General features: G+C 47.1%; 1 protein-coding gene across 2 annotated transcripts in view; it reads right to left on the bottom strand.

Moving 5' to 3' along the window:
- HPX (hemopexin) overlaps positions 1-11581 on the bottom strand; it is a 53325-nt gene extending 41744 nt beyond the window's left edge. Inside the window, exon 1 of one of the 2 annotated variants that reach the window (XM_029601907.1) lies at positions 11449-11581. In XM_029601907.1, coding sequence (XP_029457767.1) covers positions 11449-11513 — 65 coding nt within the window. In that variant the 5' untranslated portion in view covers positions 11514-11581. The remainder of the gene's footprint in view (positions 1-11448) is intronic. The other variant, XM_029601908.1, reaches the window with a different exon arrangement.
- Positions 11582-12410: the final 829 nt, after the last annotated feature.

The following is a 12410-nucleotide window of genomic DNA, read 5'->3' as shown; positions in this document are numbered from 1 at the left end:
ATATACAGACATAGGACACATGCAGATGCAGAACACAGGCAGATACCGTGCTCGCACACATGTGCTGTGAGATCCCCCCCTGTACATATACAGACATGTGACACATGCAGACGCAGAACACATGCATATACCGTGCTCGCACACATGTGCTGTGAGATCCCACCCTGTACATATTCAGACATATGACACATGCAGACGCAGAACACATGCATATACCGTGCTCGCACACATGTGCTGTGAGATCCCACCCTGTACATGTACAGACACGTGACACATGCAGACGCAGAACACATGCAGATACCGTGCTCGCACACATGTGCTGTGAGATCCCACCCTGTACATATACAGACACGTGACATATGCAGACGCAGAACACATGCATATACCGTGCTCGCACACATGTGCTGTGAGATCCCACCCTGTACATATACAGACATGTGACACATGCAGACGCAGAACACATGCAGATACCGTGCTCGCACACGTGCTGTGAGATCCCACCCTGTACATATACAGACACATGACACATGCAGACGCAGAACACATGCATATACCGTGCTCGCACACGTGCTGTGAGATCCCACTCTGTACATGTACAGACACATGAGACATGCAGACGCAGAACACATGCATATACCGTGCGTGCACACATGTGCTGTGAGATCACCCCCTGTACATATACAGACACGTGACACATGGAGACGCAGAGCACATGCAGATACCGTGCTCGCACACATGTGCTGTGAGATCCCACCCTGTACATATACAGACACATGACACATGCAGACACAGAACACATGCATATACCGTGCTCGCACACATGCTGTGAGATCCCACCCTGTACATATACAGACATGTGACACATGCAGACGCAGAACACATGCAGATACCGTGCTCGCACACATGTGCTGTGAGATCCCACCCTGTACATATACAGACACATGACACATGCAGACGCAGAACAAATGCAGATACCGTGCTCGCACACATGTGCTGTGAGATCCCACCCTGTACATATACAGACACATGACACATGCAGATGCAGAACACATGCAGATACCGTGCTCGCACACATGTGCTGTGAGATCCCACCCTGTACATATACAGACACGTGACACATGCAGACGCAGAACACATGCAGATACCGTGCTCGCACACATGTGCTGTGAGATCCCACCCTGTACATATACAGACACGTGACACATGCAGACGCAGAACACATGCATATACCGTGCTCGCACAAGTGCTGTGAGATCCCACCCTGTACATATACAGACACGACACATGTAGACGCAGAACACATGCAGATACCGTGCTCGCACACATGTGCTGTGAGATCCCACCCTGTACATATACAGACATGTGACACATGCAGACGCAGAACACATGCAGATACCGTGCTCGCACACATGTGCTGTGAAATCCCACCCTGTACATATACAGACACATGACACATGCAGACGCAGAACACATGCAGATACCGTGCTCGCACACATGTGCTGTGAGATCCCTCCCTGTACATATACAGACATGTGACACATGCAGACGCAGAACACATGCAGATACCGTGTTCGCACACATGTGCTGTGAGATCCCCCCCTGTACATATACAGACATATGACACATGCAGACGCAGAACACATGCAGATACCGTGCTCGCACACATGTGCTGTGAGATCCCACCCTGTACATATACAGACACATGACACATGCAGACGCAGAACACATGCAGATACCGTGCTCGCACACGTGCTGTGAGATCCCACCCTGTACATATACAGACACATGACACATGCAGACGCAGAACACATGCAGATACCGTGCTCGCACACATGTGCTGTGAGATCCCACCCTGTACATATACAGACATGTGACACATGCAGACGCAGAACACATGCAGATACCGTGCTCGCACACATGTGCTGTGAGATCCCCCCCTGTACATATACAGACATATGACACATGCAGACGCAGAACACATGCATATACCGTGCTCGCACACATGTGCTGTGAGATCCCCCCCTGTACATATACAGACATAGGACACATGCAGACGCAGAACACATGCAGAAACCGTGCTCGCACACATGTGCTGTGAGATCCCACCCTGTACATGTACAGACATATGACACATGCAGACGCAGAACACATGCAGATACCGTGCTCGCACACATGTGCTGTGAGATCCCCCCCTGTACATATACAGACATATGACACATGCAGACGCAGAACACATGCCCATACCGTGCTCGCACACATGTGCTGTGAGATCCCAGCCTGTACATATACAGACATGTGACACATGCAGACGCAGAACACATGCAGATACCGTGCTCGCACACATGTGCTGTGAGATCCCCCCTGTACATATACAGACATATGACACATGCAGACGCAGAACACATGCATATACCGTGCTCGCACACATGTGCTGTGAGATCCCTCCCTGTACATGTACAGACACGTGACACATGCAGACGCAGAACACATGCAGATACCGTGGGTGCACACATGTGCTGTGAGATCCTCCCCTGTACATATACAGACATATGACACATGCAGACGCAGAACACATGCATATACCGTGCTCGCACACATGTGCTGTGAGATCCCTCCCTGTACATGTACAGACACGTGACAGATGCAGACGCAGAACACTTGCAGATACCGTACTCGCACATAGAAATGCTGAAGATGCTCCTTCATCTAATGCACATGGAGCCCCTTCCTATGCTCAGAAAGTTGTTGTTTCTAGATTTCTGTTTAATATTTGTGCTGGAAATGTGTGTCCGAGACACAAATACTGAATGTGCATCACTATGCACCCTCAAATGCACAGGCCCCTAAGAAACGGGGCCGTCCTGCTGAAAGAGCTCTGGGCAGGGAGCTAGAGCCCGGGCCTGCCCAGCGAGTGCAAGCTTCCTGCTCTGTGCTGCAGCTGCCGTTTCATCTCTGGGCTTCAGGATGGGGAGCGTCCGGGCCTCTCCAGTCCTGTCACTGTGTCTGCACCCACCACCTCCTCTCCTGGCAGATCATCGCTCTCTCTACTGCAAAACCTTTCCTTATCTTACTCCTGAATCTTTCTCTCTCATATCAGAGAATGAACTTTCCACCAAAGAAATTTGCATTTTCTACTTTATTTACACCTTTCTTAGTATCTGAGTGTCTCTATCACTCTCTCCTCTCCTCTCCTCCAGGGTTTATGTATTTAGGGCTCGAAAAGCAAAAAATCCAGAGAAGTGAGTTAAATACTGCATCGCCTGTGCTCGCGATTCAGTATTTAAATTAGGTCCGGCGGTAGAAACGGGCAAAAGGAGGTGCTAGGGACACTAGCGCGTCCCTAGCACCTCCTTTTGGCCTGGAGCGGTGGCTGTCAGCGGGTTTGACAGCCAACGCTCAAATTTGCCGGCGTCTGTTCTCGAGCCCGCTGACAGCCACGGGCTCGGAAACCGGACACCGGCAAAATCGAGCGTCCGGTTTTTGACCCGGACAGCCACTGGCCGACTTCAAATTTTTTTTTCTTTTTTACTTTTTTTACCCTTCGGGACCTCTGACTTAATATCGCCATGATATAAAGTTGGAGGGTGCACAGAAAAGCAGTTTTTAGTGCTTTTCTGTGCACTTTCCCGGTGCAGGAAGAAATTAGCGCCGACCTTTGGGTAGGCGCTAATTTCGAACAGTAAAATGTGCGGCTTGGCTGCACATTTTAGTTTCTGTATCCCGCGCGCATACCTAATAGGGCCATCAACATATATTTGCATGTTGAGGGCGCTATTAGGTGCCGCGGGTTGGACGCGCGTTTTTGGCCCCTTACTGAATAAGGGGTAAGAGAAAACGCGCGTCCCAGGGCGGATTAACACTGCACTCCGTCGGAGCTCACTGTACTGTATCGGCCTGTTACAAAGGCTATTCAGCAGCACGGCTCTGTCACTGAATCTCTTTCTCTCCTGTGAAAGGGGCAGCGACCACCCTGAATCGCTCCCCTCCAGCCGCTAGCAGCAAGTGGCTTTTACAGCTAAAACCTAATTCCACTCTGCCATTTCTACGGTGGAACCAGCGGGGCAGGAGGGGCTCGGGATTGCTCCTGCTCCTCTCCCCAAAGAGAGACACAGCTTCAGCGAGGGCGAGATTTTTTTTTCCACATTTTTCAGCAAATAATAATGTGTTCTGTTACTTGCCAAAATGAAAAATTCAAACATTTTCTCATTTTTTGAAAGCACTAAGGAGGATTTGCTTCATCTGAAATTAGCAAACCAAAAATGGGCTTTTTGGTTCAAATTGCACATTCATTTCAAGCAAGTATAGATCCCTTCAAAACACTGCCACATGTCAGCTGCCAGATATTTATTTATAAATAAGTATAGACCACTTCTCAATCCAAATAAGCATAAAATCTAAAATACAATAAAACAAACATATCAGCATACAAATGACATAAGAACATAAGAAATTGCCATGCTGGGTCAGACCAAGGGTCCATCAAGCCCAGCATCCTGTTTCCAACATTGGCCAATCCAGGCCATAAGAACCTGGCAAGTACCCAAACACTAAGAAGATCCCATGCTACTGATGCAATTAATAGCAGTGGCTATTCCCCAAGTAAAGTTGATTAATACCCGTTAATGAGCTTCTCCAAGAACTTATCCAAACCTTTTTTGAACCCAGCTACACTAACTGCACTAACCACATCCTCTGGCAACAAATTCCAGAGTTTAATTGTGCGTTGAGTGAAAAAGAACTTTCTCCAATTAGTTTTACATGTGCCACATGCTAACTTCATGGAGTGTCCCCTAGTCCTTCTATTATCCGAAAGAGTAAATAACCGATTCACATCTACCTGTTCTAGACCTCTCATGATTTTAAACACCTCTATCATATCCCCCCTCAGTCGTCTCTTCTCCAAGCTGAAAAGTCCTAACCTCTTTAGTCTTTCCTCATAGGGGAAGCTGTTCCATTCCCCTTTATCATTTTGGTCGCCCTTCTCTGTACCTTCTCCATCACAATTATATCTTTTTTTAGATGCGGCGACCAGAATTGTACACAGTATTCAAGGTGCAGTCTCACCATGGAGCGATACAGAGGCATTATGACATTTTGCATTTTATTCACCATTCCCTTTCTAATAATTCCCAAATTCTGTTTGCTTTTTTAAAGGGGGTAGAGACCTGGCAATGTCTCTCTGCATCCGCTGCTCTGGCAGGCCTTCCTCCACAGTATGCGCAATATGCCGATGTCTTTTCCAAAAAACGTGCAGACAGCTTGCCCCCTTCACAGAGAGTAGAACTGCTCCATTGACTTGCTTGCTGGAGCCAAACCTCCTCGGGGAAAGATGAACCCCTTGTCCCTACCTGAGATGAAGGTTAAGTCTGAGTATATACAAGAGAACTTGGACAAGGTCCACTTCCGCAGTTGGTGCAGGCTTTTTCTTCGTAGAAGAGAAGGGTGGGACTCTCTGTCCCTGCAGCTGTTACCCAGAAGGACCATTATATGCCTTGCCTTTAATCTCCGAGTGGTTTGACCGTCTACAAGGAACAAAAGATCTTCTGTAACTTGGACCTCTGGGAGCCCTACAATGCCATTCGTTCACTGTGTCACAGTGGTGAATGGAAAACAGTCTTCAACACCCCTGATGATGATGGTGATGCTGTTCGGCTTGTGCAATGACCCAGCTGTGTTTCAAAACACGATGAATGAGATCTTCTGGGACCTTCTATATGAGTAACTGGTCGTGTACTTTGATGACATCTTAGTCTTCTCCAAGGATCTAGTTTCCCATTGCCGGGACATCTGCTGGGTATTCCGTCTCCAGGACAATCGGCTTTACGCCAAACTCAAAGTGCTATTTTAAAGAGAGTCGGAGGCAGTTTATTTTAACTTTGATTTACTTTTTTAAGAAGCTTTATTGATAGAAATGTTGATTCATCAAGTTGCTTTCTGTACTAAAACACAAACTTCTGTTACCTTCAAACAATATGTCTCCAGCAAAACATATGAAAATATAATTTAAAGTGCACACTTCTCACTGACACAGTGCAATACATTCACTATACACAGTGATACATACGAAAAGTCTCTTAATCATAAAATATAGTTAATAAACTGAAATAAAAGATAAAATGAAGCATAAAACATTTTACCATAAGACTAAGAGATATTAAAGTTATCCACCGTTTCCTATCGAGTAAGCTTTCTCAAACAGCCAGGTTTTAAGATCCTTTTTAAACTTCTTGACATCTGCTTGCAATCTTACGTCTGTAGGTAACGCGTTCCATAGTTTGGGTCCGGCCAGTGAGATCGCTCTTTCTCTGACTTGGGTGAGGCGGGCAGAGTTTACCGAGGGAATAGAGAGCAGGCCTTTATTTGCAGACCTTAAATTTCTTTGCGGCGTGTGCAGCCGAATTACCGTATTAATTCAATCCACTTTCTCGTCGTAAATTGCTTTGTGTATTGTACAAAGTGCTTTAAATTGAATCCTATATTTAACAGGCAGCCAATGCAAGGATATCAGAATAGGAGTAATATGATCTTTTTTTCCACTACCCGTTAAGACCCTCGCTGCCGCATTCTGAAGTACCTGCAGAGGATGGAAGGCCAAGTAGTACTGAATTACAATAATCTGTCCTATCAAAAATCAAAGATTGCAGAACTATTCTGAAATCACTTTGTGTCAATAACGGCTTTAATCGTCTAAGCATCATAAGTTTACTATAACCTTCCTTTACTTTATTTGTTATGTGGTTTTTAAAGTTAAGCTCAGGGTCAATGCAGACTCCTAGGTCTCGTACATTATCTGCTAGTTTAATCGTGAAGTTATCTTGCAGTACTGTTCATTTTTGATCTAAATCTAAGGTTTTCCTTTCTAAAAGGATAACATTTAAAATCAATTTCATCTGTGTAAGTAGCTGCTTAATGATTTTCGAATACATAACTGAGTTCATAAGTTTTATCCAGTGTATCCTGAACTGGTACAAGTATCTGAACATCATCTGCATATATGTAGTGACTGAGACCTAATCCGGCCAGTAGGTGACATAGTGGTAACATGTATACGTTGAACAGTGTGGCCGATAGGGCAGTTCCCTGTGGTACTGCTGTCTTGAGGCCTATGGTGTCTGAAAAGGTATTATTAATTTGCTTTACTTTTACAGGGGCTCTAATGGCTATAGCATAATAAGAGAAGCAACTGCAGTGTAATAAGGCATACAGATTACTAACGGGCCGATACAGTACAGTGTGCTCCGGCGGAGCGCACTGTTAACCCGTGATTGGATGCACGTTTTGGACGCGCTAGCTTTACCCCTTATTCAGTAAGAGGTAATAGTGTGTTGAAAACACGCGTCCAACCCTCCCCGAACCTAATAGCGCCTACAACATGCCAATGCATGTTGCAGGCGCTATTAGGTATTCGCGAGCGATTCAGAAAGTAAAATGTGCAGCCAAGCCGCACATTTTACTTTAAGAAATTAGCGCCTACCCAAAGGTAGGCGCTAATTTCTCCGGGCACTGGGAAAGTGCACAGAAAAGCAGTAAAAACTGCTTTTCTGTGCACCCTCCGACTTAATATCATGGCGATATTAAGTCGGAGGTCCCGAAAGTTAAAAAAAGTAAAAGAAAAAAAATTTGAAATAGGCCCACGGTTCGCGAGTTGAAAACCGGACGCTCGATTTTGCCAGCATTTGTTTTCCAAACCAGTGGCTGTCAGCGGGCTCGAGAACCGACGCCGGCAAAATTGAGCATCGGCCGTCAAACCCACTGACAGCCGCCGCTCCTGTCCGAAAAGAGGTGCTAGGGACGCACTAGTGTCCCTAGCACCTCTTTTTACCGCCGGCCCTAATTTAAATAAATTAAATTACTGTATCGCACGCACAGGAGAGCGGGTGCTTGCCTACTCTCCCGCGATTTTTACTGTATCGGCCCGTAAGGTAGATACAGAGTGATAAATTGCTCGTGTTACTAATGTGGCATCAGTAGCATGGGATCTTCTTGGTGTTTGGGTACTTGCCAGGTTCTTGTGGCCTGGTTTGGCCTCTGTTGGAAACAGGATGCTGGGCTTGATGGACTCTTGGTGTCTTTGCTCATCTTTGCGGCAGGAAGCCGCTCCTGCAGCCTGCCTTCCTCCAGCTCCACGGCAGGGCTGCTCCCACTGCCTGCCTTGTTCTCCTCGGGCCTTCCACGTGGCTGAGGACGCCACCTGCGATCCTGCTCTGCTTCCTGGATTTCCTTAGGTGCGGGCCCGTGCCTCTTTTTGGTATTTCAAGGGCCAGCCAGGTGTGGCCCCCTGCTGGCTCCTCCCTGGGCGTTGTCCTCTTCAGCCCTACAAAAGGGCCCAGCGTTCATTCCAGCGTTGCCTTCGTAAGATGCTCCTGGATATTCCTGTCCTTTGCTCCAGGAGTCTCGTTGTTCCAGCTCTTCTTCAAGGTCCTGTGTTCTTTGTTTCCTGTCGGAGCTCCATGTCTCGTCCTGATGTCCGTCCTCCTTTCCTCACATCTGTGATCCAGCCCTGATGTCCGTCCTCCGTTCCTGGTGTCTGTGATCCAGCCCTGATGTCCTGAACCCCAGCTTCCTCGTCGCCACCTTTCCTGGCGTGCCATGTCATGGTCCATGACCAGTTCCATGGGTGGGCTGAGTAGGGCGCTTCGTGATACAATCCCTTCCTCACTTCTGCAGCTCAAGCCTCCGGAGGGTAATCCCTTCTTGAAGCCAAGTCCTGTCTTGGCCCTGTGTCTTGAACTTTGCTCGCCCTCGGATTCCTTGTGCCTGCTCCGTCCATGCTAAAGACTCTGCCAGAACCTGTACCGTACTGGTGGCTGTGTAGGGCGCGCCCCGGTGCAGGCCTCTACAGTTTCTGCAACATGCCTTTCTCAGTTACTCCACTATCTCATCTAGAGTCTGTGCCAGTCCCAGCGTGGTCTGCGACCAGCCCCGTGGGTGGGCTGTGTAGGGTGCACTGCATCACAGTCTCAACCCTGCTCTTGAACCTCGCTCCTGACTCCTTGTCTACAGAACCTGATCCTTCGTCTTCGTCCAAGTGTCCTCGCTTGAGTCTTCGTCCAAGTACCTACGTCTTCGCTTGAGTTTTCATCCAAGGTCTTCGTTTGCCCCTGGCCTCCATCCAGCCTGTCGCTTCTTGCCGTTACCCAGCAGCAGGTCTGAAAGGGCTTGGAACAGTTGGAGACTGTTCATACAACCACCATTGTGTTGATGATCTTCTCGAAGCGTGCAGGTCCGGTGGAGGGTCAGTATCTTTGTCATCATTGTCTTCGTTCCAGTCTTGCTCCTGCTCCGGATTCCATCGTCTGTCTTCAGCCCAGCTTTGCTCCTGTCCAGCCCATGCTCGTGCATGCCTCGCCTGCCTCTGCACCTCTTAGGAGTTCCTCTGGGGTCCAGCCGTGGTCCAAGGACACACAAACCCCTGGAAAGCGGAATCGCTCTCCTAGCGCTTCCTAACAGTGTGCAGTTCTGGTCACCACATCTCAAGAAAGATATAGCAGAATTAGAAAAGGTACAGAGAAGGGAGACCAAGATGATAAAGGGGATGGAACAGCTTCCCTATGAGGAAAGACTAAAGAGGTTAGGGCTGTTCAGCTTAGAGAAGAGACGGCTGAGGGGAGATATGAGAGAGGTCTTTAAGATCATGAGTGGAAGGGGACAAGTAAACATTAATCAGTTGTTTACTCTTTTGAAAAGTAGAAAGATCAGAGGACACACAATGAACTTACTGGGTGATACTTTTAAAACTAATAATAGAAAATATTCTTTTACTCAATGCATAATTAAGCTCTGGAATTCATTGCCAGAGGATGTGGTGAAAGCTATTAGAATAGCTGCATTTAAAAAAGTTTGGACAAGTTCCTGGAGGAAAAGATCATTAGCCATTATTAAGGCAGAGTTGCAGAAACCCACTGCTTATTCCTGGGATAAGCAGCTTGAAATCTCTCTACCCCTTGGGATCCTGCCAGGTACTTGTGATCTGAATTGGCCACTGTTGGAAACAGGATACCGGGTTTGATGGACCCTTGGTCTGACATGTTCTTATGTTTTTATGATTGGATGCCATTTGAATGCTTTATATTGCTTTCCACTACACCTCCTAGATTCTCCTTCTATTGATAGGAGTAACCTATTGTTAAGCACAGAGGGCTGAGAACCAGGGAAGCCAGGGTTCAAATCCCACTGCTGCTGCTGCTTGTGACCTTGGGCAAGTCACTTCTTCCTCCACTGCCTCAGGCACAAACTTAGATTATGAGCCCTCTGGGGACAGGGAAGTAGCTTCTGTACCTGAATGTAAACTGCTTTAACGTGTCAGAATACAGATAAAATAATATTCTGTAAGATTTAAAAAACACAGTACAAGATATTACTGTGTCTACAAACATTGAGTAAAAACCATATACAAGACACACATGTACAGAGCACAGCCAGATTCGTGTGCAAACAGCACACACACACATTTACGTACATAGCACAGCTACACACATTGTACAGAGCACAGCCACATACATGTACAAACAACACGCACACATTTACGTACATAGCACAGCTACACACATGTATAGAGCACAGCCACATACTTGTGCAAACAGCACACACATTTACGTACATAGCACAGCTACACATGTACAGCACACAGCCACATATGTGTGCAAATAGCACTCACACATTTACATATATAGCACAGCTACACACATGTACAGAGCACAGCCACATATGTGTGCAAATAGCACTCACACATTTACATATATAGCACAGCTACACACATGTACAGAGCACAGCCACATATGTGTGCAAACAGCACTCACACATTTATGTAAATAGCACAGCTACACACATGTATAGAGCACAGCCACATATGTGTGCAAACAGCACTCACACATTTACGTACATAGCACAGCTACACACGTGTACAGAGCACAGCCACATACATGTGCAAACAGCACTCACACATTTACGTACATAGCAGAGCTACACACATGTATAGAGCACAGCCACATACATGTGCAAACAGCACTCACACATTTACGTACCTAGCAGAGCTACACACATGTACACAGCATAGCCACATACTTGTGCAAACAGCACACACATTTACGTACATAGCACAGCTACACACATGTACACAGCACAGCCACATGTGTGCAAACAGCACTCACACATTTACGTACATAGCACAGCTACACACATGTACAGAGCACACATGTACATAGCACTCACACATTTATGTACATAGCAGAGCTACACACATGTATAGAGCACAGCCACATACATGTGCAAACAGCACTCACACATTTACGTACATAGCAGAGCTACACACATGTACACAGCATAGCCACATGTGTGCAAACAGCACTCACACATTTACGTACATAGCACAGCTACACACATGTATAGAGCACAGCCACATACGTGTATATAGCACAAAGATGAAAAATGCAGACGGTTTGTACTTACATAGGTAGTGTGAGAGCCAGCACTAGGCTGCAACACAGGCAGTAAATTAAGAAAAGGCCTTTCATCTTGCCAGAGTGAGCAGAGGATCCCTCACTCCGTACAGAGAGTCACACACACGGAGGCAGGGGTCCCCAAGTCCTGCTCACTTTATATGTCCCACAGCGTGGGATTTCAACACTCGCATCCCGGAATTTCTTACAACATAACTCTCACCTCAATGCCCTCCCCCAGGATTGACCCTTGCCCCAGGACCATCCTAAATAAACAGTGACATCGATTTCATGTAAACCACGACTCATCAAAACCTTTCCCCTTTCATTCTCCCAAAGCTGCAAATCAGCAGTGCCCTACAGTCGCCTACATACAACCTCCCAATTCACCCCACTTATAACATATAATGCCTCACAAAGCACCCCCAACACACACTGCCTCCTAAACCATCCATGCTGCCCCCTACCCACCCTCCAACCATACATTTCCAACCCAGCTCTCCCCTCCTATCACTCACACATCCTCCTAAACCACCCCCCTCCATCCATACTATCTCCCAACTCACCCCACTTATAACATATAATGCCTCACAAAGCCCCCCCCAACACACACTGCCTCCTAATCCATCCATGCTGCCTCCCTACCCACCCTCAAACCATAAATATGCATCCCACCTCTCCTCTCCTATCATTCACACCTCCTCCTAAACCACCACTCCCCTCCATCCATATTATCTCCCAACCCACCCTCCAACCATAAATAATGCATCCCACCCCTCCCTTCCCCTCCTACCACTCACACTGCTTCCTAAACCACCCTCTCCATCCATCCATACTGTCTCCCAACCCACCCTCCAACCATTAATAATGTATCTCATCCCTCCCCTCCTACCACTAATACTGCCTTCCATCACACTGCTCCTACCAACCCTGACAAGGCACTGACAATGGAACTGGTAAAGAGAGCCGCGG

This window comes from Rhinatrema bivittatum, chromosome 5, assembly GCF_901001135.1.
Source record: "Rhinatrema bivittatum chromosome 5, aRhiBiv1.1, whole genome shotgun sequence".
NCBI lineage: Eukaryota > Metazoa > Chordata > Amphibia > Gymnophiona > Rhinatrematidae > Rhinatrema > Rhinatrema bivittatum.
The sequence above is the reverse complement of the archived record's forward strand: the minus strand, read 5'-3'. Positions and strand labels throughout refer to the sequence as shown.